Below are 27,716 nucleotides of genomic sequence, written 5' to 3'. Positions count from 1 at the left end.
CCCAACTACCTAAAAGAACCAATGGGTCAATTGAACGGGTCTTTTGAACCGGGTCTTCTCAGCAATGGATCTAGATCGATCTGGTTCCTCGAAATTGAACGAACTACACATCCCTAATTTCTTCCACTCTGCGATGAATGTTGTGGTACAATACAAGCGCAGCGCCGCGTTCAGACATAGAACTTCAACCGTCAAAATCCCATAGCCTTCTTGATGACAAACTAATAAATTAATTTGTTTTTGTTTTTCGTATTTCACGTCGATGCTTTTTGTCATATCCCTGCTGTCAGAACAAACCCAGGCAAAAACGGTTTTTCTTTGTTCTGTGATCGTCAATTGTCAATTTTGCTGAAACTTCTGTCTCTGTCTCCTGTCATGAACTCTATGGCTCATGTAAAGAGGATAAATGACAAGATGCTGTAGGAACTAGGGACGTTAAATGCTGAAAACATTTCAGAATCACCGAAGTTTCAATTCTGATAATCGACGAATTATATTTTGAATCAATTGCCTACTATTATACTTGTTTTTCTTTACAATCATATTTCGAATGGATTTCCTAAATCAAGCAAAAACGTTTTGTTTAATGAAGAATTTCGAGATGATTGTCTGCCATGATTGATTATTGGCGTCCTGTGGCGTAGACTTGATAACTTTTTATTGATATAATATGTGTGAAGTACTTGATTTTTAATGCATAGTGGCTTTGAATTAAATTGTGAAACCTAGAGTACAAGTTTTGCAGTAAGTCATTTACCTACACCTTAATGGTTCGTACAATTTTGCAGATAATTCATATCAAAGACCAAGCTCCGTTCTCATAATATTCGGTTTTTTTACGATTGCTGTAAATACATTTTATAACTTTGAAGTTGTTGAGTCATATCATACGCTCAAAAAGGAACAATATATTCGTTGATAAAGGAAATAACTAAAAACGGACTACTTTAAAGTGCCCACTTGTATTGATTTGTTCATAAAAGGTATAGGTTTTGGTGTGAATTTATTTTCAGCTATGTCTTGTCTCAAAAGAATCGATTGAATTAATTGTTTGGATATCTGAATATGTTAACTACGGGTTAATTCGGATCTTGAAGTATTTCATATTATTATTAATTGATGTATCAACTTTGAAATTAGTGAATGTATTTTATTTTGCAGTGCCTGTTTACCATCATGGTTTTTAATTTGTTCTGACCAAATTCTTAGTGATATCATCATTTCAATGAATAGCCATGAACCGAACTGCATAAAGAGGTAAGATAATCTATCATTTTGTATTTAGATGTTTATTGGTCCAGTTCTTGCCTTACTGGCAGGTATTCATTGTCAAAGATTGTTGATGTTTTCATAATATTAAATGCCAATTTCCCAAAGTATTCATTCGAATTACCCATATTATTTATTGTGCATATGTGTCATCCCTTGAACAAAGTCTTTTGTTGAAAGTGGAATGAAGTTTTGAATGAATTTCAGGATAAATTTTTGGATCATTTCAATTTATGTAATGGGGAATTCAAGAATATTTATCTCAAGTATGTTTTGAATAGAAAAAGTATTCAATTGTTTTTTATTATGAATCATGAGAATACAATCTTAATACCTAAGCACCCTACTTCGTTTAACATCTTAAAGCAGAAGTTCTCTAACATTGAAATGAACTCTACAAATGCAGTACTGCAATCTCAGTTCTAATGTATCTATTTACTAAGGTCATTTGTTAATTTGACAATACATAGGTATATGAAAAGTATAACACCACAATGTTCTAAAAACCTTATCTGCAATCTTTTCATGTTCTCAACAATTTTTCTCAAAAAGAAAAGACAGATGTGATTATTATGATACTTTCTTAAAGGATTTCATCTTGTAGTAACATCCAAGGCCTCGGTTGTAAAACAAGTCAAAAGTTTGTGTGAAGACCAATGCTTCTTTTTTCACAAATGTAAAAAGAAGTGATTATCAATTTTGTTCAATAAGTGAAAACCAACTACTTAACCGAAAAGTGTAGAGTGGATACCTTATATAGGTATCTATAATGTATTCAACTGTATTTACATGTGCTTGTTAACTTTTAAATTGTTGTTTTTTGACATGGGGCCAAGCTATACAGCCCTAGTTTAGTTCAGACTATATTAGATGGTAATATAATTTAAGTACATAGTATAGAAAAATATAGACCTTCTTCACTTCCATTTTTCATTGTTATTCTTCTATTCATCTGGTAGATTAGTATGAGTAGAGAGTAAAGAATAGGGGCTTGAGTCAGTCTATGGAAGCCACCATATCAGTGTTACTTAGGTATAGCACAACAGTTTGCCCTTTAGAGGTTCATTTCCAGAATCTAAATTAATTTGTTTTACAAATAGCCAAGTGCAATTCTTTAATTAGTGAAATCTTTGTTATCTTGCTGCTTCGAATGCCATAAAAACCACACTTCAAATTAAGTCCCTCCTTTCAAATTTTTCCAATCACTGGGGACTTCGTACATACATTTTAGAATTTAGAGTCCTCAGTAAAATCAATCCTACAATTCTGTCATAGCTTGAATCTAATTTTCTGAAACAATATGGACTTTCGACTAAAATGTCATGTGGATTTGACTTTATGGGCATTTTGTTTGGTAGATTGCTTTTGATCTGATTAGAATCAGCAGGTTTTTCTTATATGACACTTTGTAAATTGGTATTTCAAATGTGTTATTGCCTTATATAAGCAGTTGGATTTCTTAGAAGCTCCCTCATTATTTTTCAATTATTGAGATAATGATTTTGCTAAGTAGCAAATTTGACTAGAAGTGTTTAAAGAACTATAAATTTAATGTTGAGTTTGCCCCATGTATCCTTCGAATTGGTTTCAAAATTTCACTTCTCACATCAGCAAAAAAATTTAAAGGTAAAAAGGAAAAGCTTCTCTGTAAGAATTGTAAAAATATAATTCTGCCTAATTCTGCTAAGATGATTCTGACAGAGAATGCTATTTGCCTTCATTGAAGAAATAACTTTCTTTTTGAGAAATATAATTAGAGATTTTGAATTGTGGAAAAATCATATCTCCATAGTTCGCGACCAATTCGTAGAAAGAAATCTATATTTATGTAGTTATTCTTGCTGCCAAAATTGAAACTTGACCTTTATATAAAAACAATACCCACCTCTGTTGTTCAATCTTTCGAAATCTATTGACTGTCTAGAAGGTTATACTATACACAGTGAATAAAAATTAACACACAAAATTTATATCTTCAGTATTTACTATTTCGTATAAAAATGTTAAAATCAGTCGATTATAATTTAGAATTATGCAAATTTTCCTGTAGGATTGAGGACATTGTCATGCACCCTCTAGATAAGATAGAGGGTAGTTGTTTTTTTAATGGCAGCCAAGACTTTGTGCCTGAAATAGATGGACCTTTTGTTGCTGAGGATGATTTCGCAAAATTAGATATAATTTGGTAATTTTCTTCAGAAATCTTAAAAAAAAAATCTATTTACAGGGTGAGTAAACAGTGCTCGAACGGTTGATAATTTTTGCGTAGGATAATGATTCGAACTTTGGCAGAATCGACGCGATACTGCCCTGCTTTTTGAAATGAGTATACCCAATTCTCATATCATATTCTGAATCTACATGACATTCTGACTTCGAAATATCCCACTTGTCATAATTTATCTGTGTGCCTGTTTTTAAACTAGAGATCATATTTTAACCTTCCGGCGGGCGCGGTGTCGTAAAATTTACGACAAATTTAGTCTTTCGCTATCCCTACTCTAACGACTTAGTTGCAAGAACCGACCTGTTAGCTATTCTACAGTCAGTGTGTCTCCAAGCTACAGCCGTAGCGAGTGGTCTTATAAGTTATTGTTATTAGTTGATATTTGAAAGTTTCCATTGAGCGTAAAATTTACGACACGCGCCTTAAAGTGTAAGTATACTAAATAAACTACTTTTTTCCATTTTTTTCTCATTTATATTATTTCTAAATATATTTTTTTTTCTTTAGACGTGTTCCATTATGTCTCGTAAGCCTCTCACACAAAAGGAGCTTGAAAAAATTGTGCATGATATGTTCGAAGAACCTGAGGCAAATGATGAGGACTATTTTCCTTCAAGTGATAGCGAGTTTTCGGAAGAAGAAATTGAGCAACAAGCTGAAGAAAGTGTTACAGAACAAGAAAATACTTCAGACGAATCAGAAGAAGAGGAAACAAATGAAGAATTTTTTATTGGCAAAAATAAAACTACACAATGGCGAAAGACAACATACCGTGCAAAAACAAAAACCAAAAGTATAAACGTAGTAGCACAACGAAGTGGCTTGACTCAAAGAGCTCATGGTATTGAAAATGAACTAAATGCGCTTTCTCAAATTATCGATATGTCTATGATTGACAATGTTTTGAGGTACACAAATATGTATATCGATCGGCTAAGAGTTGACCATCAATATTTAATGTTTTTGTTTAGAAAATCCAAATAAATTTTTTTCAAATACTGTCATTTATCATTTTTCATAGCCTTACAAAAATTCCTCAACAATTTATATAAAAAAAACATTATTTATATGGTGACGTAAAATTTACGACACGCGAATGCTCAAGTTACAAAAAAGGGCGCGCCCGCCGGAAGGTTAAAAACATTTCGAGATAAATATATTATGATTTTTTTAATGTGTTCAACCACTTTCTGGCCACTCTATATACCGTCTGTTCCGATATTCCTGAACAGTACTGTCAGTAATTCAGAGACGATTCCTATTGGTCCAGTCGTTCGAGTTCTATTGTTATTCGATTGCTGGCCAGTAAAACCAGCAATATCGGAACAGGCCCAATGTCAAAATTAATTTTAGTTCATGAGCTCTTCAGAGTCGACGCCGCCAAAGTTTGAATCATTCTCCTAATTCAAAATTTTTAAGTGTTATCCATTGATCGAGCACTCTTCACTCACCTTGTCTACCAAAAAGTATATGAATTTTGTGCGTGTACTCCGCATGTGTGTATTTCCACTTGTTGAAGGTGATTTCCTATGCTAGCTTCACATTCTTATGATGCATGCCATTTGAGAGTGCTGAAGGAATAACATATCTCATCATACATCATAGATATAAATCATAGTTTGGCCAGTATGGTCATCATGGTATTTACCTAGTAAAGTAATACATAAGCTCGTCGCTGATTGACAAAAAATAAACTGAAGGAAAACTTACAAAATACTGCGTTTGCAAAACATAGTGCGGACCGTACTTATTTGTATGAATAAGGTATAGAATATATCTGGGTAGGTTTTTATAATGTTTTCAAAGCGCCGAAAAATTACTACTCTTGTTGTTAGAGCTGTAGGTGTGGTACGTGTGGATACAGCTCAAGGGATCCGAGTGACAGAATTTACGTACGAAAAAAAAACAACTAGGATCAAAAGTACGAGGATGTATTGATACCTAGTTAGCCTAGACCATTTCCATGCATAAAAAAATTGCGTTACCATAGCAACGAGCAATAACTCATTAAAAGTGTCGGTGTGAAGTTTGAGGTCAAAAAAGTAAACCAGAGTTACGCAATTAATTCAAAGAAAGAAGATGTCCGCCGAAATTGTGAAAATCGAAAAATTTGAGTATCCAGCCATCATAAAGTACCTGTATTTAATTAAAAGGGTTAAGAGGTAAGCAGATTTACGAAAATATGCTTAATACCCTTGGTGATCAATGTTCTTCGTATGTGACCGTGAAACATTGGACTGCAAGTAAATTTTCCATTGAAGATTATGACCGATCAGGAAGGCCAGTTTCTGTGTCAGTCCCCGAAAATATCGATGCAGTTCATGACGTCGAATTGGGCTAAAACGGATATCTGAAGCACTGAATATTTCATACGAACGCGTTCTTCATATAGTTCACGTCAATTTGGACATGAGCTAAATTGCTGCAAAATGGATACCCAAATGTTTGAATGTTGACCAAAAGCGTGCAAGGGTAGAAGCATCGCGTTCGATCTGTGCTCGATTTGAAAACGATGTAGACTTCTTAAACCGAATTGTTACTATGGATGAGACTTGGGTACATTTCTACGATCCAGAAACAAAGCAACAATCGATGGAATGGCGACACTCTGGTTCTCCAAGACCTAAGAAGTTTCGTGTCCGAAAATCTGGAAAAGTACTTGCTTCAGTTTTTTGGGATTGACATGGAGTAATTATGATTGATTTCTTGGATAAGGGTATAACAATAACCGGAGATTACTATTCGACATTACTGACGCGTAAAGCTATTCAAAGGTGTTTTGTTTTTGCAAGACAAAGCCTCTGCACACAAATCTCATGTTGCCATGCAAAAAATTCGTGATTTAGGGTTTGAATTACTAGAACACTCCCCTTAATCACCAGATTTGGCTCCATCTGACTATCATCTCTTTCCTCAACTGAAAAAAAGTTTAAAAGGTCGTAATAAATTTTCTTCCAACGAGGAGGTAATAAAAGCTGTGGAGGCCTGGTTTGCAGAGCAAGAAGAAACATTTTTGTTTAAAGGTGTAGAGACGTTGCACGTTAGCTGTAATAAATGTATCCAATTTAGAGGAGAATACGTTGAGTAATAAAATATTTTGACATTGAAATTTTGTTTGGTTCTATAGTAGGCTAAGAATTTTTCAGTATATCCTCGTAAGATTCTGCAAAGAACAATGTATATTCCCCACTCAAAGAATCTACTCGACCTTGGAATGATCTTGAGTATTTCATTGGATCTTTCAAAATGGGTCACCTTGTAAGGGTGGTCCAAGGCTTTCGAAGTTGTTTTACATGTACCTCATTTTTTTCGAAAATCTTTTTAATGAAAAATGTAAGCCGTAAGGGCCAGTCCTATCCATTAGTTATGGGTCTAGTTTGCCTTATTCTACCGATCCAAACATTGAATTTTTGTTTCATACATTCTCGATTGTGGACTGGGCTTCTGGACGGCCTTCTTGTCAGTAGAGTACTTCATTTGACGTGAAGTTCATATCACAATATTTTGCTATTGCAATAACGAATGATTCGGCTTTGATCCGATTTTCGAAGGATATATGGTCTCGACTCTTCATAGCCCGTTTATACAATTCAGATTAAAGCAGAGAGTTTACCTTAAATTCAACTCAACTTGTCAAAATTTTACTGATCTATCAAAATTAAGCTAGCTTTAACTCATGGAAGGTCTACCATCCATAAAGTCCAACCATGAACTCTGCTGTGAAATCTGAAATGTACAGTATTAGTTGATAAAGTTTGCTAAGGTGATTAAATCAATTTTGATAACTTACGTCAGATGTAAGGCATTCACCGAGTTCCATTGGTAAAACTAATGTTGCAAAAGATCTGGATAAAACTAGTGTTGCACTAGATCTGGATAAAACTAGTGTTGCACTAGATCTGGATAGAACTAGTGTTGCACTAGATCTGCATGAAACTAGTTTTGTTCTAGATTTGGATCTTTCGGAATTATGAATGAATGAATTCGAAATATGCATACCAGTTTTCTAATGCAATTATACAAAATATAAAGTTTTCATTTGAAATAAGAAAAAAATGGTATTCTCTCAAATTCATTTGGAGTTATTAAATTTTTGTATTGAACCTTATTTTCTCCCTGGTAGCACAAAAAAGATAGAGGGTGGGCATCTTACTTCTTCGATTCTGTACATCATGCTTAATCATTGAAAGAAAACGCGAACTCCAAAGGAATTACATACATATATGAAATGAACTTGTCTGTTGAAACTGCTCAGGCTCACAAAATGAATAATTCTTCTCGGGCATGCGCATAAAAACTTACCAAAGTTGAAACAATTGAATTAATGATATTGGAATACGTACGGTAGAAACAAACACGTTCGTTTTCGAATATGAAATCTACTCTAAACCTTACTTACAGTTAGTAATATTTGCTTACCGTTATTGGAAGGCAAAAAAAATCAAAAGCTCTGTGTTTTCTCATATCTGTGTATCTAAGGCTAAGGTATTTTATATTCTATGATATAGACTCTAGAGCTTATTAATAATTGAAGGGGTTTACGGTCGCTTGTATTCTCAGAATACTGTATTGTAGAAAAATCTAAATTTAAAATAATTGTTAGGGATCCCATAGACGATGTAGATTTCAACAAGTACCCAAGGTATAATAAGTATTTCAATGAGGAAAATTTCATTACAAGCTTCCAGTAAAATCAGATGTTTATGTTATTTATTTATTATTGTACTGATTTAAATTTTTTCATTATTTTGTTTATTTTTATCTTTATTTTCATAAAATTTTTTTTCAAGGAATTATTCGTTATTTTAACAATGGTTGTGGATGTGCCACGACGTATTCCTCATTACAAAATGCAACCTACAGGAATGAGCCCCAGAGAATTATCTGAGAATGATGATCTTGCTACATCACTGGTGTTGGACCCATATCTGGGATTCAGTACCCACAAGATGAATATCAAGTCGAGACCTCCGTTGAGAGCTAGTTCAACTCAATTGCGTTCGATAATGGAGCAATTTGTGAAAACTCAAGATTATAAGACAGCCCTGGACTCAATAATGAAGGGGGATTGGGTGCCACGGATGAGGTCTAAAAATCAATTGAAGAAATTCGAGGAACATGTAAGTTTGATCCCCACCTTCATTAATGGTCCCTTCAATTTCTATTTTGGAGGGTAGATAGGAGAAGAGCAATTTTAGGGGTCGGAAAATATTTGAAATTATTAATTGAAATTTCTGAATTAAAAAAAACAACATTTTATATCATATTTTAGCACAGCAAGCTCAACCTTCAAGTTAGAAATATTAATCATGCAATGTTTAATTTAAGGGAATTTGTTTGAATGTGTATATAAAACAGAAATTTTTTTAAAATTTTTCATTTCTTTTTAAAAGTTACAAGTTTTAAATTGAATATTTTTTTATTTATCAGACATTATATGAATTATACATAAGTTGAATTGAATTACCTACACAACATTCAGGTATTTGAAGAATTCAAGGAAGGTGAATGATGAGATTTATCAATTCATACTTGTACAAATAATAATAATTGAATGAAGTATGTTTCTATGGGATTTTGGCACATTTATCGACAAATCAGTGGTATAATTTTTCCAGGAAGATGCATTCTGTGGCATCTTTGATTTTAAAGGCCCCCTCAAAAAAAAAAAGAAGGAATGAGATCTGGTCCATTCTATAAGTCTATTACTCCCTACGAAAAAGGCATGTTTTTGACAACTCTTAAAAAAAAACCTTATGCATGTTTGCACCATCTTATTTATGGCAGGCAAAACCTTGAGTCATATATATTTCAGTTATTGCTATGGTAGCTGCTATACAAATCTGAGAATAAAGTAAGCCTTAACGTTAAGCCTGCCTTAAATAAGTCGGTGCAAACATGCATAAGTGTTTTTCTGAAGTGTTATCGAAAACATAATTATTTTTATTTTTATTTGAAATAAATTTTTATTTTTATTTGAAATAAAAGTCACAATTACAGAAATAAACGAGCATATAAATAATGCGTTCTTAATCTCAATTATCACCCTACGAATAAGACATTTCGTGATATAGATGATGGTGCATAGGATATCTTCAAACTAAGAAATAGAAAGCAGTTTTGAATGCAAGAATCAAAGCATTTCCCTCTTTTTCAGATATACAGATACCTCAGGGTTTTCAGCAAAGATTCCGGTTTTGTTATAGAACCTTGCTATCGATACTCTTTGGAAGGCCAGAAGGGAGCCAAAATTTGTTCTACGAAGAAGTGGTATAAGAATGAAAAGATTGAATGTTTAGTAGGATGCATAGCTGAACTTACCGAAGAAGAAGAGAAACAACTATTGCATCCCGGTAAAAATGACTTTTCTGTTATGTATAGTTGCAGGAAAAATTGTGCACAATTGTGGCTTGGTCCGGCTGCATATATAAATCACGACTGTAGGGCGAATTGTAAATTTGTGGCTACCGGAAGAGACACTGCATGTGTTAAAGTCTTGAGGGATATAGAAGTAGGGGAGGAAGTGACTTGCTTTTATGGTGAAGACTTTTTCGGAGATAAAAATTGTTACTGTGAATGTGAGACTTGCGAAAGGAGAGGAACTGGGGCATTTGCGAACAAAAGGACAGATCAGAAAGAAGAAAATGGATATAGACTTAGAGAAACTGATAATCGCTTGAACCGTACTAAACAGAAAATGCAGACAAAGAACGAGTTAGGAAATGTATATAATAAAGTTCCCAATGATAAAGCTTGTTCGCCTCTCAGTATCAAGGAAATGCGTCAAAAAGGTTTAACAAAATATGATGCTGAACTCTTAATTGCCCAAGGCTGTAAGTTTTCGGATATTAACGACTTCAAAACAGATAAACCAAATTTAAATTCGAATTCTGTAAATAGTAAAATTAATTTAAATTCTAAAAACTCTAAGAAGACTGTGATAAAGGAAAAAAATGCTTCATCGGCTAACTCTAGAACTGAAAGATTACAAAGGAGAAACGCAAGACAAGCTAATCAAGACTCGACAGAACCGAAACATAACAACAGATCAAGCCTTTTGGACGATCTTCAAAGTAATGCAAGTAGCTGCACCGGCACTCTCAGTGATCAGGATTCAGTTAGTGATGGCATGGTCCTTGTTAAAAAGTTCAACGACTGTGATGAAAGTGGAAAAGGCTTGTTGACAGGTAATTATTTCCATTCAAATTAAAGCTGGTACTATTAATACTTAGAAGACTGGCTGTGAAATAATGTCTCATGCTTGGTTGAATGATTAAATTGAAGTTTTCGGTTCCTTTTCTTCCAAACAAAAGATCTCAAAAGATTTCCATGCGCCGTTTGTTTTTTCGATTTTAAAATATTAGAAGGTGTTAAAGCAATGGACTAAAATCATTCAAAATATTTTTAATGAAACCCCCTGTATCTTGGTAAGGAGGAATATTTAATTCAAGTGTTCAATGTTCGTATTTTGTGCTAAAATTTCTCCAGTTACTTTGTAGACCATTTTTAATGAAAATACACCATCATAACCGAACAAATGAATCATTTAAATTTTCATTTTAGGAGCAGTGGACGGAATCAATCTTAGAAGCCACAAGGCATCTTTCGATTCTGGTGTAGATCTAAGTCAAAGTAAATCTTTCATAGATTTAGATTCACTCCAGGATGGAAGCACAGTTGATTGTAATCAGAATGGGGGTATTTCGTCAACTGAGCAACTCTTTTCAGATATAAATGGCTTTGCGGAAAATAAGAGCAATTTGAAGAAAAGATCTGGTAAGAATCGCAGAAAATTCAAAAACACTGCCAATGAGAATAAAAGAAAAGATGAAAGCAAAAATGTGTACGAGTTTGATGATGGAGAAAATATAAACTCGGTGGAATTAAGACAGAAAAATCACACAGTGACAAGTAATGATATTGAAATGAATAGTGATGGTGATTCTGATAGTGAAACTGATAAAAGACAGCCTGATTTTAATACTGCCATTATTGATAAGGAGTCTGATCGTATTGATACACCACAAAGTGTTCAAGAGGTACCTAATAGAGAACAGACACCTGACAAATGTGGTAGTTTGAAGCTAACTCTAAGAATGAAGCGGTCCCCTGTTCTAGACGAAGTAATTGAATCTGGAAATAGTTTGAGCGAAGATACTTTCGAGCCTGAATATGAAGTATTGAGAGTAGAAGGTCTGGAAGACAACAACTTTTCCCACTTTTCACATAGGAAAAAGAGGCATAAATCGAAAGACAGGAAAAGGGATAGAGATCGCAAGAAGGTCTTGGATGACGTTCCCCCAATTCCCTTGAAAAGATTAAAACTGATCATTGGCAACGAGAGCCATACCATCAACTTCCCCTCCGAACACGAGAACTGACAAGAAGTGTACAGGAGCTATTGCCTTTTCAATTTGAAGTCCACCTTTCTTTATGTGTACAGCTTATTTTAATTTCTGTCGAAATAAGTTCATATATGTATTATATAGGTTCAAAGAATTTTTTTTTTCGTCCATAATTTTGTATATTTCCTCTGATAAAAAAATTTAGGTCAGCTTTGAGTCAGCTGTGATAAAGATTTCAATACGCTAAAGTGGGCCTAGTTTTAACTTGGGAAGTGCAAGAACGTTTTGAAATACATTTTTCACAAAAAGTAAGGGAGCAAAAGAAAATCCAATTTTAGGTGATTCTTAACAGGCTGTTACTAGAAGAAAAAAAAGCCGATCACCAATTCGAAAAAAAAATCAAATGTAGCTGCTAGTGTCTAGTTTTCGGAACTGACCTTGAGAAACCGATATTTGGAAAAAATTCGATATTGAGATAAAATTTTGACCCAACATTTTTTTCTCAGTCCTGTGTCGGTCACTTGGCGAATTGCAAAAAATTTGCGTAAAAAAACCAGTGTCAAATGTTGTTTCAAAAATTGAAAAAAGTGAAAATTTTTTTTTCTAATTCAAGATTTTCGCTCTGAAAAGCTCATATTCTTCATCAAAATAAAAAAAGGTTTGCATTTTTTATTAATTTTTGACCCAACGATAAAGTTGAGTTTTCTATTTTAGATTTTTTTTTCAAAATTCACGAAAATGTTGGTTCAAAAATTTTTTGAGCTAAATTCTCAAGTTTTTTCTATTTCAATAAATATTATGAGCTCTTCAGAGTGAAAATGTTGCCCCTTAAAATTAATCGAAGAAATAAAAGCTAAATAAACAAGTCGTCTGGTCCATAGAGAGGTTCAATCAAAAAAACTTCCAAAGCCTGTGGACAGAAAAAAAATTTTGAAGAACCGACAAACTAGGCCCTTGGAGCCACAATTTATTTGTTTTTTCAAAAAGTTACAGCCTGTAGAAAGTCACTTGAAAATTTGTATTTTTGCTCCCATAATTTTTGTGAGATGTATATTATATGAAATTGTTATGCATTGAAAAATCCCATTTAAAATTTTTTTCATCATAAAAGAATAGAAGTAAACAACAGCCGAAGTAAATTTTTCCTATGAATAAATGTAGTCCTGTTCGCATTTGTAATATATTATTAATATAGAAAATATCTGTATTGTCAGTCCAATAATTCCAGTGTTACCCTTGAAAATGTCAGTATTAAAGATGTGACAATAATTTCCATACAGGTAAAATTTGGATTTTTTTTAAACGCACATACATAGTGTTTCACCATAAATTGGATAAACATATACTGGGTGACTCATTTTAAAAAAATGCAATGAAATAATTCTTTGGAAAGGGTAAAAAAATGTTTCAAATGAAAGTTTCTTAGTCTTCAGGGGGATATCAAATGTAGATATTTAATCTGATCTTGGAGTTTCAAGGTCAAGTTGATTTTACTTAGCAGAATCTTACTTGTGAAAAAACTAGGAACCCTTTTTTAGTTTTTGCCATAAAATGAATTGTTGTGGAGATTGTGTGTAGATTTTAATCATAAAACACTATTTCCTCAACAGTGCTATTGAGCACATTTAAAAAAGTGAGTATTTATGGAGAGACAAATCAAAAATGAATTTTTAATTAAAAAAACGAACAAAAATTAAATTAGTAGCACATTTATTCAATGTAGTTGAATGTTCAAAAGTTTCCCCATGTTTAGCAGTTTAGTTCTATAAATAGTAGCTATATGGTGATTCAATGTTTTGGATCTTTTACTTGAAATTTTTTTTATTATTATTACATATATATTCAACGTTAAATCTAAATGTTTCTAGTTTAGTACGAAGCTTGAGCTTCTGCAAAGAAAAATGTATATTCCCTATACGAAAAATCTACTTGCGTGGAAATCAAACTCCAAGGTCAGACTTTATGTTTGCAGTCGATGTCCCCCTGAAGAAACTTGTATTTGTAATATTTTTTGATCCAGGCTTCTCCCTAGGAGATATTTCAGTAGATATTTCAAAATGGGCCACCCTGTATAGTCGTGTAGATCAGATCAGAAGACAAATTTTTCCCCCGACTTTGAAGCATAAGCGAGATGCAGGTAATTTTTCAGCAAAATTTTGTTGAGTGTGGCTTGTTGGGTGTTCCGTTTTGAAATAACAGTTTCTAGTTCCATCTTAGTATTTGTGCTACACTGGGTGTAGAAGTAAAAAAAATTAAGTGGCGGAAAACCTGCATATGTTCGTCAAGTTCATGGTGAAACACCCTGTATAGGTCTGCAATGAACAGCAAAGCATTTTGTCTGTCAATTTTACTCAGCCTACTGCCCAGGAAAATTTTCACATATTTTTCACGCTTTTCGATGAAAAACTTGATCTTAGTTACTATTAATGTTGATTATCTTGTTCATTGCTACTTTTTTTGATTGATAAGGATATGACATATTTTTATTGAATAAGTGTATAAATCACAAACTGTTTGTTTTGAGTAAATGTTATTTGGATGAGATTTATCTTGTTTTTCATCAGAAGTAAGAGAATCATTTTATTTCAAGGTTCACATGTTTTGTCTCAAGCTCATTACATCACAAAACCGGTGTTTCAATGATGATTTAATCTTTGAAATGTTATATATAACTTTTCCTTGTGTCCTTAGAGCTGTCGAAAATCAATAATTTTATGAAGTTACTCCGAATTTATTTTGAATAGTACTTATTGTTAATATATTTTGAAGCTTTGCTTTTAGAAGTTTGATGGTATATTCTTACATTTGTTTCATCCCAACTGTGTATTTATGACTCCAATTTATTTATTTTGTATGTATATTTCTGATCATTGATGGAATAAGTTATATTTATTATATTTTTTTTTATAATTAAGTTCTTAATGCCACTCTTTCTATACATAATTCGCCTGTTGTTTATTTCAATGCACAAATCTTCAGATAATGTATTTTAAAATTATTGTTGAGGGTTTTCAATACATATGAAGCTATGTGGTTCCTGATACGCAAATAAACCTTATGTATGTATATCATAAAAAAATTCCATAAAATTAAAGGACTTTGAATGATCCCCATTTTTTTCATAGATGTACAGAGTGGACACAAAATCAGTAATGGCTGAACTACAACTTTTTAACTCCAAGAGGTAAAGGGAAATAAAGGATCAGAGATGATGAGCCAAGTTCAAATTGTAAAAATTGCCTCATAACTAATAACTCAAAATCGAAAGAAAGTATAGAATGCAGTTGGCGTCATTATATGTTTCACGAAGAGACGACCACAAAGTGCTAGTCATGTTACTCCTATCTTTTAAGAGTCTTAGAGTAACAAAGTCTAGTTGTTATCATCAATTTTTCCACCAAGTGGTGGCTTGAAAAGAAATTGATGAAGACTAAGAAGATTGCTCTAGTACAATGTTGTAGATGCAACCAATGAGTTGAATTCTCAAAAATGCAACTACTTCCATTCAAGTAGCATATACTTGGTAGGGATGCAACATCGGATGTTTTCAGGACAAACATTGGTCATAAGAATGATACAACCATCTTTTTATTATCTCATTCATCACATAAATTGTTAGATTTAATTATGAAGTAGGTATTTTAACAAAACGTAGGACGTAGGTGACTGAAGGTATTCAAATGTACGATATGCCTCATACCTACAGATTCATTTCGAATGCAACAAATGCAAAAATAGATTTTGAGAAGAGAAGCTTATTGGATGGATAATCTAGTACTAGTAGTGAAATTTGAGATGAAGTGCCGCCATGTATACGTCAGATATTAACCCTTAACCGGCGTTGCGGAGTCCCTCGGACTCTCACATGTTGAAATTATCGTGTAAACTTCGATTTAATTGGTCGAGTACATCGCGCGTCTGAGTACCTTCCTGAGGTGGGGTAACCCATCGATAGCTCAGTGGATTTCATTGCATTTTCACGAGAAGTACGTTTTCTGAGCAGCTTAGAGTCCGTCGGACTCCGTGACGCGGATAGTGTAATTTTTCAATTCAGAGACCATGGCGCAAAATACGAAGGTCGGGAAGGAAACAGATTCAAATTTGAAGTTGAAGAGAAAAACTGCCCATTTATGTGTGAACTGCAAAAAATCAATTTGTCTGCAATGTAGCAAAAAAATTTGTATTCGTTGCATTGAAACTATACGGACTCGTAATTTTTTATTTTTCTGCAATGCGATTTGGACCATTGTCAGAATTTTTTTCTTTATCATTAGAAGTGAAAATTTTTCATTTTCCGTTATAACGGAATGTATTGAACATATTTCAATAGAAGAAAAACTTCGATTTCACTTATGTCCAATGAATCAAGAGAAAATCATGATGTTCATATTTAAGAGATTTATTTTTTGTTTATCACATTTATTGAGTTGTTTATTAGATGTTTTTCATATTCAAATATTAAATCATATTTCAATGTTTGTCTGTCATTATTTTTTCAACGAAACAGGAACCAATTCGCCATTTAGAACAGAAAAAAATCGTTTGAAAACTCTGGAGTCCCAGGGACTCCGCCACGCACGTAGTGTTAAAATTTCTGGCCACGCCGGTTAAGGGTTAAACCTAACCTATTAATTTGTACATATTTTATTTTTATGTTGTTTTGCGCGACCATATATTGGATACATTTGATTCGTCTGAATTAAGGCCTATTTAGTAGTGGGGAGAGAGTTTCTCGCCTCGAATCGAACATGATATAAAAACTTCAGCCAAGTTAACACATCTGTCAAAAAATTACAACTGCGAGTTTCAGATATTCTATAGTATGCGATTCCTCGACCAAAAACAGGCGTGAAAATATCCCCCAGTAAATGGGTCTTTATAATGGAAATAGGAAACAAATTTTCATAATATGGCAATCAAAAGTCGTTATGAATTTTCAATCAGGCTCTATTCTATTATATATAATATTATAATAGATCTATAATCTATATTTTATTCTATTATAGAATGGATTTCATCAAGGATGAAAAAAAGGGATTCTCAAATAGCAGAATAACTTGAATCTCAGACATGAAAGATTCAACAAAATGATTATGTTGCTGAATTAAAGCCCAGATTTTATGGGGTCTAAAAAATACCTATTTGGAAAATTGATGTGCTAATGACTTAGGCCCAGTTGCAGGAATAAAGTCCATTAAGATTTGATGCCCTATCAAAATTTAAAACTGTCATTTTTGAAGAGGAAAATGGAGAATTAGGATTTTAATGCAGTATTAAATTTCAATGGACTTTCCTGCAACTGGACGTCAGATGCATAAAACAACTTGAAATGTGCTGTGTGCCTCATAGAAACAAGCGAATATTGCAGTGGAGTTGCATCAGCCAATTCCCTACTGAATGTTATCTGATGAAAAAGTATTATAACGAAACCCTTTTGATTGCTTCAGAATAATCTCTGCTGATTTTCTATGTTCTCATTCATAATGAGAAAATCACAAATGTAGTGCCTTTTTGGGGAAATCGAGAATTGCCTTGAACCTTTTGAATAGTAAAAAAATAGTCCATTCGCAAGTCATCGTTTCTATTCTTAATGTACATTGATGAAAGTGCGTGAAGCTGCATCCACATTATGCCGCTGTGTGCTGAGCGGCTTTGCCGATCTTGAAAATCTCATCGGTAAAGCCAACGACAGAAGACGCATCCACATTAACATAGGTGTACACAGTCTAAATTGCAACTGAAACCGCTCGAGGCCACTGAGGCCAGCGGTTGGCACATTCTCACTATACATTTCCGTTGGTTTCCTTTGATGGAGACCGACAGTTCAGCGATTTTTCAGCGGCATGCATTCACATACACAGCGGCTTTGCCGTTCGGCACTGCGGCATAATGTGGATGCAGCTTGAGAGCTTGAGAGAACGCTAGTTTAGTAGACCTGCAGGCCGTAAAGTTGAAGCTGCGGCTTGGGCTGACATGCCCAAGGAGGATGTGCCCCGATGTGCCAATCGCTGGTCTCAATGGCCTCGCGTCAGTCGCAATTTAGACTGTGTACACGCATGTGGATTGTGGATGCGTCTTCTCTCGTTGGCTTGGCCGATGAGATTTTGCCGATCGGCACACAGCGGCATAATGAGGATACCAAAGATTATAGAGTTAGGTTAGGTCTCTATAATCTTTGGAGGATACAGCTTAACGTTAACGTTAAAAACTGACAAATGGGCATGCGTAGAAGTATTTGTAACGTTAAAGTTAATTAATGGCAACACTTCAACTCTCTATTCACCATAGACAAACTATTCATGTCCACACAAGATGAGTTGATGATTGCCATTATTTGCATGTTACACGCCGTTTTCTCTCTGTGTCTGTGGCCTATGTGGCCGTTCAAACTTGTAACAAAAAATAAAACGGAAATATCAACACATTCAACAAAGCTCAAAATTCCATATTAGGAACATGGTGATCCTAATATGGGATACATATGTTCCTATTATGTAATGCATATGTTTCTATTATGAACTAAACAAAAAATTACTTTATGTTCGACTGCATCATAAAGACTTTATTTATGAATTCGTTTAGAGTCCATAATTGACTACTTTATTGGACACCACTTTATTGGACTCAACTGTCACTATCATTCTGTCAAGTAAATATAAAAGATGTAAACAACACTTTATTCAAGGAAGAAGAATTGAACTTCGACCTAAAAACAAAATCATGAATTACTATTCTAAACATTAGTGTGGTAGTGAATATTTAAAACACATTCTTTGTCATTATAAAAATGCATGCCTGAGGAAGTCGACCTCGAAGTGGAAGCACAGTTTTCGATCTGCAATACTCTTGATGCTTGAATCAACTACTTCCTGGTCCAATATTATGATGGCAACACTTATTTTAGTACTTTTCGATTCATCTATGTAGTCCATAGCGAAGAACTTTTGTGAGCTTTCAATTCACTATTGAAGTAAGCCAGAATATTGTCTTCTGTCGATTTTACAATTTTCTTCGTTTTACACCACTTGTTATAGGCCGCATACATATTTTCATAAGCACTTTTAGATTTAGTGGGTAAGAGAGATTCTTTGGCGCTTGCGGCTGAATTTTCTACGCTTTCTTCTCCAGTACTATCTATTTTTTGATTATTATGACGTTTGTCACAAAATTAGGGAAGTAAACAACTGTGTTTACTAAGGTTGCTAAGGTCGCTGGTTACTAAGGTAAGAAAATCAAAAGCACACTTAGTGTTTTTCAGTAATAAGCCATTTCAGAAAATAAAATTTCTGCATTGCAGTCCAACATAAAGCTTTGTATGCAACTCGTACATAATTAGGCTTTATGGACTTGCCCAAGTTATTGGCCTCGCTCGCTTTGCTCGCTCTGCCATAAACTTTTTGACTCGTCCATAAAGACCTAATTTATGTACTTGTTACATAAATAGCTATTAACAATTAGTCAATCAGTTTTTAAGTATCTATCACTGTTCAGTGAGATCTTTTGTTATTTTTGAGGTCGTTCAGTCCGTTGCACGCAAGGCAACAAGGTACAAAAACAAAAAGAAAATCAGATGGCCGTAACCTTAAAATTAAAAAAGCTTTCGACTAAAAAGGATCGGCCCTTCATTTAAAACATGTACTGTTTTTAAATTATGAAGTTGTCAATGAAAATTAACATGTAAAAATTGAGACCCAGTGGCAAAACAGCCAAACACCTGATGTCTTGCGTAGAACGGTCAAACAAGAACACTGAATTCCGACAAGGCGGTACTGCACTGTTAGAGCAAATATTATAGATTCTACAGGGTGTTTCATGAGTCGAGGCCATAGCCCAATGGTGAATGCAGGTCATCCAGGCCTTTCAGAAAACTTGCTTATTTTGTATCCTAAGGCTATTAGTTTCGGAGATACGGGGTGATTCATGAATATTGGCCGAAATTTGCGATAGCCATAACTCTGGACTGCAAGGTCCGATTTTTATCAAATTTTATGGGTTCGTTCACTTCAGAATGCTCTTTCAAACGGCTCATGAAAGATCAATATTTTCAGGGCAGTACTCAGAATATCATGATTTTTCATTCAAGCCCCAAAATCTATATTTGTTACATCCCTTTTATTCGTTATTGCCATGAAAAAACTACATAATTTATTCTAAGGAATTAAATTTTCACTATGCATGGCACCCTTGTTACAAGGGAATAGGAACCGGGCGAATTCATATTTCACATCATTTTTTCGAAATGCGGTCCTGTTTTTATTACTTCGGTGAAAATATTTATTGTCCTTTGCCGAGATTCTGAATTATTTTAAATTCTGTTGAATTCTTCTTCATTTTAAACCCTCAGCACATACTGAGTGTTCGTAAAAAAGTGTTTGAAAATATGCAAAGTCCAGCTGTGAATTATTTTGAAATTACATATTGAATTTAGATGCAAATGATGTAAACCCTCTCGAAAATGTAATCCGTAAGTTTATTTGCTTCATAACAATCATAACACACATAACTCGATTTTGCGAACACTCAGTATGTGCTGAGGGTTTGAAATGAAGAAGAATTGAACAGAATTTAAAATAATTCAGAATCTCCGCAAAGGACAATAAATATTATCACCGAAGAAATAAAAACAGGACCTCATTTCGAAAAAATGACATGAAATATGAATTCGTCCGGTTCCTATTCCCTTGTTACAAGTGTGCCATGCAAAGTGAAAATTGAATTCCTTAGAATAAATTATGTAGTTTTTAATGGCAATAACGAAATTTCTATAAGGGATGTAAAAATATAGAGTTTGGGGCTTGAATGAAAAATCACGATATTCTGAGTACTGCCCTGAAAATATTGATATTTCATGAGCCGTTTGAAAGAGCATTCGGAAGTGAACAAACCCATAAAATTTGATAAAAATCGGACCTTGCAGTCCAGAGTTATGGCTATCGCAAATTTCGGCCAATATTCATGAATCACCTCGTATCTCCGAAACTAATAGCCTTAGGATACAGAATAAGCAAGTTTTCTGAAAGGACGTGATGACCTGCATTCACCATTGGGCTATGGCCAACGACTCATGAAACACCCTGTATATTCTTTGTGTTAGAGCCTAGAGGTATTTCGAAGTGAGAACTATAGCGGCCAGCATGTCGTTACTGGAGATATAGATATTAGATATTAGGTGGCTTTCCCCTAATTCTTTTGGGTGTACCCTATCAACACATTGAAATTCCAACTGTTACCTAAAAATTGTGGTCACGTCACACTTAACCCACCTTACCTTTAATGCTTATTTTTTATAGTTCATAGCACAGAGCTCGGAAATGTGTCTTCCTTTTTATTTTAGCTGCAATACTTCTTCGATCCAGTGTACAGGGTGTCCCAAATTCGGTGCTCACTGAGAGCATCTTCAAAAACCTCCGATATTTTTTTGGCACCTTTAAATTTTTTCCTTTGGGGACAACCAAAGACTGTTGTGTATAAAAACAACCCCCTAGATGTAGAAGAATCGAAAGTAAGCATGCCGAGAAATTCTAGTTGAAGTTTTCCGAAATATAAGAGTCAAATTTGAAAAACGGCACAACATTTTGAAAATCTTTGGTACCTAATGAAAAGTTTTTTATTATTTTTATGTTTCATTGCCACTGATGTTGCTATTGTAACTACTTTACTCATTTTTTTTTCGGAAGTACCTCTACAGCCAAAAAAGGTCAATCGAATTACCTTTAAAACAAGGTGCCACTCAACCCCCTTCCTATCAAATCAGCTTGAACCTGAATAAAACTGAATGTTTAATATTCTGCACCTCACACAACAGATAATAAGAATACAAAAGCCAGAGAGTGTCGATCTTCTGGGACATAATATTAAAGTTAACCAGAGTACCAATTTTCTCGGTATTATATTAGACGAAAATCTCAACTGGCACAATCATATTGATGCACCCCAACGAAGACTAAATTCGGTTCTTTACACTCTTCGAATGTTAAAACAGCAGACTGACTGTGAGTTGCTTAAAACTGTATACTTCTCTAATTTCCAGTCAATCATGGGCTATGGAATCATCGTGTGGGGAAACAGTTCTGATGTTTCTAGAATATTCGTGATTCAAAAAAGGGCTTTAAGAACTATGCTGCGTTCATCCTCCAGAACATCCTGCCGAGGAATATTCAAAAGAGAAGGCATCCTAACAGTAACTGCACTGTATATATATCGAACTCTAGTATTCGTGAAGAATAACTTCCATTATTTTGAAAAATATTTGAATCTAAATATGACCAGGCGCATACACTCATTCCATGTTCCGAAGTGCTCTCTCACGCTAACACAAAGAAACGTAGAATACATGAGCCTTGTTTTCTACAACAAGTTACCCAAAAAATATCAAATTATAGCAGATATAAAAAAATTCAAAAAAGTTGTTCAAAAACTACTTGTTGATTTGGAACCATATTGTATGAGTGAATATTTGAGTCATAGTTTTCTTGTGTGAACATCTCTGTTTTTTTTTCTCTTGCTTTTGACTTGTTTTCTCTTCAAAATTGTATTTTTGATCATGAAAATAAATATTATTATTATTATTTAAGATTTTAGGTGTTGGTGGTTGGTATCATAACGCTCACAGGGTTGATACAAATTATTTGGAACCAACCGTTTAAAATGTCCCCTAACGAACCAATAAAGTTAAACTCTTTTTGCTTTCTTTTATGATTTTGTATGGGTGCGGAGATATTGAGGGTGGTACATTTTCAAAAACACACTGTATGTTTGCCGCACACTAATGCGGGAAAATTACTTTCCGGCACTAGAGCAGAGAAGCGAAATTTAAATTAAAACGGAAAAGAGTGGAAAAAGCACTGTACTACGTACTACAAGAAGTAGGGGAGACTGGGGAGGGTTGATACGTTTTTTGGAATTTTTATTCTGGAAACTGAATTATATGAAGAAACAGGACTTTTCTTATATTATATAATTCTTCAATTAATCGTTCAACAAAATAAATATAGAAGTCTCAAAACATAACCATCTTATTCTATACAGAACGTTGAACACAAAAACATGCAAACTGTCTCAAGCCTCCCCACATATGGGAGGATTGATACGATGTACTGGGAGAGTAGTCGAGAGGATTATTAAGCTCAGTAGGTAGGTCAGCAATGATACTGGCTTGCTTTGGTCCCATAGGTGTAGAAAAATCATGAAATGGTCGGTTAGTCACTTCCGCACAAGAAAAGTCGACCTCGTTAAATACATGGGGATTGTACGGATAAATTCCAGTTGTTAAAAATCCCTTTGATATGTTGGATGGTGAAAACGCCTTCATGTAGGCCTATCCAACTAGCTACGGAATATTTTTTTGAAGATGATTCATGTATCTGGCCTCCCCACGACAAATGTCTCAAACCTCCCCGACAGCAATTTTTAAAGGGATTTATGTTTTCATCTTATACTCATATATTTTGAAAGGCGAATAAAACTGTAAATTGAGTAGTTTCATGTATATTTCCCAGTGAAATGTTTGTTTATGCCGAAGAATTAATGAATGATCATAAAACCCTTAGGTAACTTGAGTAAAAACTTATAATTTCTCACCTCGAAACACTCTTCGTTGAATATTTCACAAACAAACTACTGTAAGCCTTACAGATTAACGTCACGCAATGCCCTCTGCCAAAGAATAGTGTTCACTAGTATAAAACTTTTGAAAACGGCTACAGATCGCGGATATAAGCCTGTATCAAGCCTCCCCATGTATCAATGCTCCCTAGTCTCCCCTAATTCTATTTCACTTCAGAAAGTGGAAATATGGAAAATCGAAAATTTGACGAATATGTATGTTTATCCGATATCAAAGTGATTCTTATGGTTGAAACCCAAATCTCATCGTTCCAATAATCGTTATTCCGTCTTTGTAGATTTGAAGTCGGGAGCAATCAATGAAGCATGATGGAGAATCAGAGCTTTTCCAGATGCACATAATGAAGCTGATAACCAACATAACAACGTTTCGGATACGCATGTCGTATTAGGGATGTTTCAAACTTTCTATCTGCCCCACATTTCAACGTCGAATGTTGATAAAGTTGGCCGTTTCGACCTCATCGAATTTTATTTGAGTTACCAGCATGTTCTGTGCGATTAACTTCTCGTGGGTTATTATGGGATTCTCCCTTCTGCTGAATATGTGAGTTCCTACGATTGCATTGAATTCCAAATATTGTTTCGAAAATAAAAAACTATATTCATTGAAAAGTGAAGAAAAGTCTTCTCGGGTAGAAATAATATAAAAAACATAACACGATTTTTTTATTTTCCCTTACATGGCTAGATGAATTTTTTGGATCATAATATTTTCCATTAACTACATCATATAGCACAGTGCATTGAGGAATATGAGTCGTATTCTTTTTATCTTGTTTGAAATTAATTATTTTATCTTGTTTAACTGACAGAGGTTGAATCAAATCGTGGTTAACTCAAGACACTGAATTGCTTCATTTTTCGACACATTTTTCCCCCACTTCAGCTTTTTCAGGTATGTAAATGGTCCTTTTATACTAAGGCCCGGTTGTTCAATTCGTGATTAAAATTAATCCTGGATTAATTTTGGCATTTCCGTTCAAATCTGTCACGTTAATCCAGGATTAACTTTAATCTCGGTTTAAACCAGAATTGCACGACCGAGCCTTAGTCACTTGTTTAGATATGCCGCAAATACAAAGTGAATGTGAAATACGGGCAATATTTCTAGCGATAGTGAATCACTAAAGAAAAATAAATTGTCTTTGTCCAAAGAATTCCAGTCCAAATCCACCCACTAATTAACGCTGTTGCAACCCTAGAAAAGCCCTAACGGTAATCGGTTTTTCTATAGTGAAATGGACTGCAAAATGCATTCAAATTTGAATAAGTATTATTTGAGGATACTTAAACACTTTTTTTTTAATTCTTTAGATTCACTAGGAGTAGGTATATTTTAACGGGTGAGTTATACTTTTCTGGGTAAATGAATAATGAAAACAATTCAGGGGTTATTCCTTGTTGAAAAATACTGTGAGTTTTTTTTTGAACAGCCCCTGCTTAGATACACCCCTTTTCCTTTAACCTCTTAGCCACAATGACCCTCTCCAACATCCAACTTCCGTTTTTCAATTGGAAACATATACCATGTGTGGCTTCGTTTGGAAAGCTTGATTTTTTTTATATTTTGTGTTCATCAGAAGAACAATAAAAGTCCCTTGAAAAAAGAAATAGAATTGATAGTTTTTCAACCAATAACTAAACCTTGAGACGCTGAAACATGTTAATTGTGTTCCGATTGATGTATATGTTACGGCTAAAGAAAGGCGTGAACTTAAACTTAAGATTAGCCCGCTCAACTTTGCTTTAGGTTCAAAGATATGCTAATGTTAGTTTCTTCCATCATTAGCCGGGTAAACTAAAGTGTGACCACAGCCCCACGGCTAAGAATGTAGAATCTAATGGAAAAGAAGCAATAGTAGATATTGGGAAGGCTTTAAAGGCGGAAAATTAATTTAAAAAATAGTAATTCTAATTATGTACTTTGAAAATGATAAAACTATCAATATTTCTTTTATGAATCTTACGTATTTTGAATAGCTCAGAGGCATTTAGTTGAGAATGAGCATACAAATCCAGAATATGCGAAAGAAAACACTAAACGTCTAAACTTTTGTTTCTACTATGTCTCAACGCATTCTTATTAGCCAATCCAAAAATTCTAAACGCTTGCGATAACATAACTCGATTGCTAATGGTTATATTAGGGATGGTCTCCAGGAGGGGTACTATCACCCTTGCTGTGTGGTCATGGACGGTCTTTTGGAGAGGCTCTCGGCAGGTGGTTTTAACGTCCAAGCATACGCCGACGAGATATAGTGGTAACTATTAGAGGCAAGCATATGAGGGCCCACTAAGCAGCCAAATGAAACTTGCTCTCACTATTATAAAAAATTCGTGTGAGGAAAAGCTAACTTTCAATCCCTCGAAGATAACAGTGATTCCGTTCATTAGAAGAGGGAATCTCGACCTCTGAGCTCTGGTCCTGAATGGCCACTGGCCAGACTATGTAGTTCTCCAGTGAGTGCAAGTATCTAGGTGTTATCCTGGACAGCCAACTCAATTGGAGGAAACACAAAGATAAGAATCTTTCCAGAGCCACGACGGCTATTTGGGCTTACAAAAGACCTTCAGAAACCGAAAATGGTTATGTGACTATACGCAACAGTAGTACGTACTATTGTCACCTATGCGTCTCCAACATCGTGGACAAAAACCGAAGAAGTCACCACACGCAACCGGTTGCAGAAACTGTAAAGGCTGGCCTGTGTTGTTTGTACAGGGGCTAAGCACACTACTCCTACAGCAGCGCTTGAGGTCATATTTGATATGCCTCCCCTACGCCTGCATGTGAGGAAATGCAGTTTATAAGAAAATCACTTAACGGGGATCTCCTACCCCTAATCTGGGTTAGACATATATGAGGATATTGAATCAAATGGACGCAAACCTCTTGGCAAAACCATCGGATATTATGCCAATCATCTTCGATTTCGAAATGCCCTTTGAAACGTTAATGGCTGACCGTCCTAGTGCAATAAGTTTCGTAAATCGTCTGGACAAAAAGTCATCCACGTGGTTTACTGATGGATCAAAATCAGAACAGGGCACCGGCATTGGCGTAAATGAACCTAAACCGAGGATCTCTAAAACCCTGAAAGTGAATCCTCTATTTTACATACCGAGACACTGGGTGTTTTCGTATACGCTCAAGAGTGTCTTGAAATGAACCTCAAAGGGGCGCATATCTATATAGGCCACGCTGAGGTCCTTGGAATCACACTGCCAGGGATCTGCTGACATGGGAGTACCGTAATACCATAAAGCAACTGGCCAGAAACAATAAATTGACTCTACTATGGGTACCAGGGCATTATGGTGTTGGGGGAAATGAAAGAGCTGATGAAGTAGCAAAAAGAGTATTCAGTGGCGTCCATATATCAAAAGAACACTCTAGCTATCATAGCTATAATACAAGAAATGAGGAATTGTTTCATATCCCCGAACACTGTATTACGTGACTAGATTTTAATTTGAATTAGTGTATCAAACTCTCTAACCGTCTGTCAAAATGTACTCGTCTCAAAAAATTCTAAAAGGTAGGTTAGGATAACTTAGTTCAGAATTGTTAATATTCTGTTGCCAATTATTTTCGTTGGTAGGTAAGTATATTTACTTTGTTCTTTATCTTTGTACTTTTAACTCTTGTTTATCTGACTTAGTTCTATAACATGTATTTATGACTTAAGCCCTCCTCTCCAGAGGAACATTCACTTATCCCGGATATGTCAGATAGGTATCCAAAGGATTAAGATCTATTGAAGCCCTTTCCAGCTTTTCGGGCTCATTGTGGTGGTTGGGTAATTCGGTTTCCAGAATCAAGGAAGCAGTAGGAAATGAGATTTTCAAAAATTTTTAATACAATAATTTCTGGAAAATATTTTGAGCTCTCAGAATCTAATTATAGATTTACATCATATAGATGTGGATCCGTCAATGGGTCAATCAAGCGCTGATTCTCTAATCAAGCTATGTGAAACCTGTCATAAGAATTCTCACCTGTAAAAGCCAGGACGTCAATTTTCATGATGCTTATGGAAAATTATAATTAACTTTCACACCCTGTATCTTATAGACTAGCAACATTTATATGAGGCAATTTTGGCTTCATCGTCGTAAACTTATGTGTATAGTTAGGTATCTCTTGTTTCTGGATTTCTCCTTAGTTTTGGACCACCCTAGAAAAAAAAAGCAAGAAGACGACATGAGATGTAGAATGCATAGATAATAATACCCTCTGAATATTC

The 27,716-nt window shown here is 34.6% G+C and overlaps 1 protein-coding gene across 3 annotated transcripts; it reads left to right on the top strand.

Annotated features, from left to right (window-relative positions):
• The first annotated feature begins 386 nt into the window (after window positions 1–386).
• On the top strand, window positions 387–12,072 carry LOC123309746 (histone-lysine N-methyltransferase KMT5B). 3 transcript variants are annotated; one of them, XM_044892985.1, is made up of 5 exons: window positions 387–744; window positions 1,162–1,257; window positions 8,287–8,616; window positions 9,654–10,683; window positions 11,060–12,072. In XM_044892985.1, exons 3-5 carry the CDS (start codon window positions 8,308–8,310, stop codon window positions 11,875–11,877), a joined length of 2,157 nt encoding a protein of 718 aa, XP_044748920.1. In that variant the 5' UTR covers window positions 387–744; window positions 1,162–1,257; window positions 8,287–8,307; the 3' UTR covers window positions 11,878–12,072. The 3 variants fall into 3 exon arrangements, with proteins under 3 accessions (XP_044748920.1, XP_044748921.1, XP_044748922.1); XM_044892986.1 differs by having other exon boundaries at window positions 387–770; XM_044892987.1 differs by lacking the exon at window positions 387–744 and adding an exon at window positions 787–983.
• Window positions 12,073–27,716: the final 15,644 nt, after the last annotated feature.

This window comes from Coccinella septempunctata, chromosome 3, assembly GCF_907165205.1.
Source record: "Coccinella septempunctata chromosome 3, icCocSept1.1, whole genome shotgun sequence".
Taxonomy (NCBI): Eukaryota; Metazoa; Arthropoda; class Insecta; order Coleoptera; family Coccinellidae; genus Coccinella; species Coccinella septempunctata.
Note: the sequence above shows the minus strand (reverse complement) of the source record. Positions and strands in the feature narration are given on the sequence as shown.

What these genes read in the sequence shown, in the direction of transcription:
- LOC123309746 (XM_044892985.1), top strand. Translation starts at nt 8,308, where the DNA reads ATGGTTGTGGATGTGCCACGACGTATTCCTCATTACAAAATGCAACCT. An exon ending in TGAAGAAATTCGAGGAACAT is followed by an intron (nt 8,617 to 9,653) that starts GTAAGTTTGATC and finishes CCTCTTTTTCAG; the next exon opens with ATATACAGATACCTCAGGGT. An exon ending in TGGAAAAGGCTTGTTGACAG is followed by an intron (nt 10,684 to 11,059) that starts GTAATTATTTCC and finishes TTTTCATTTTAG; the next exon opens with GAGCAGTGGACGGAATCAAT.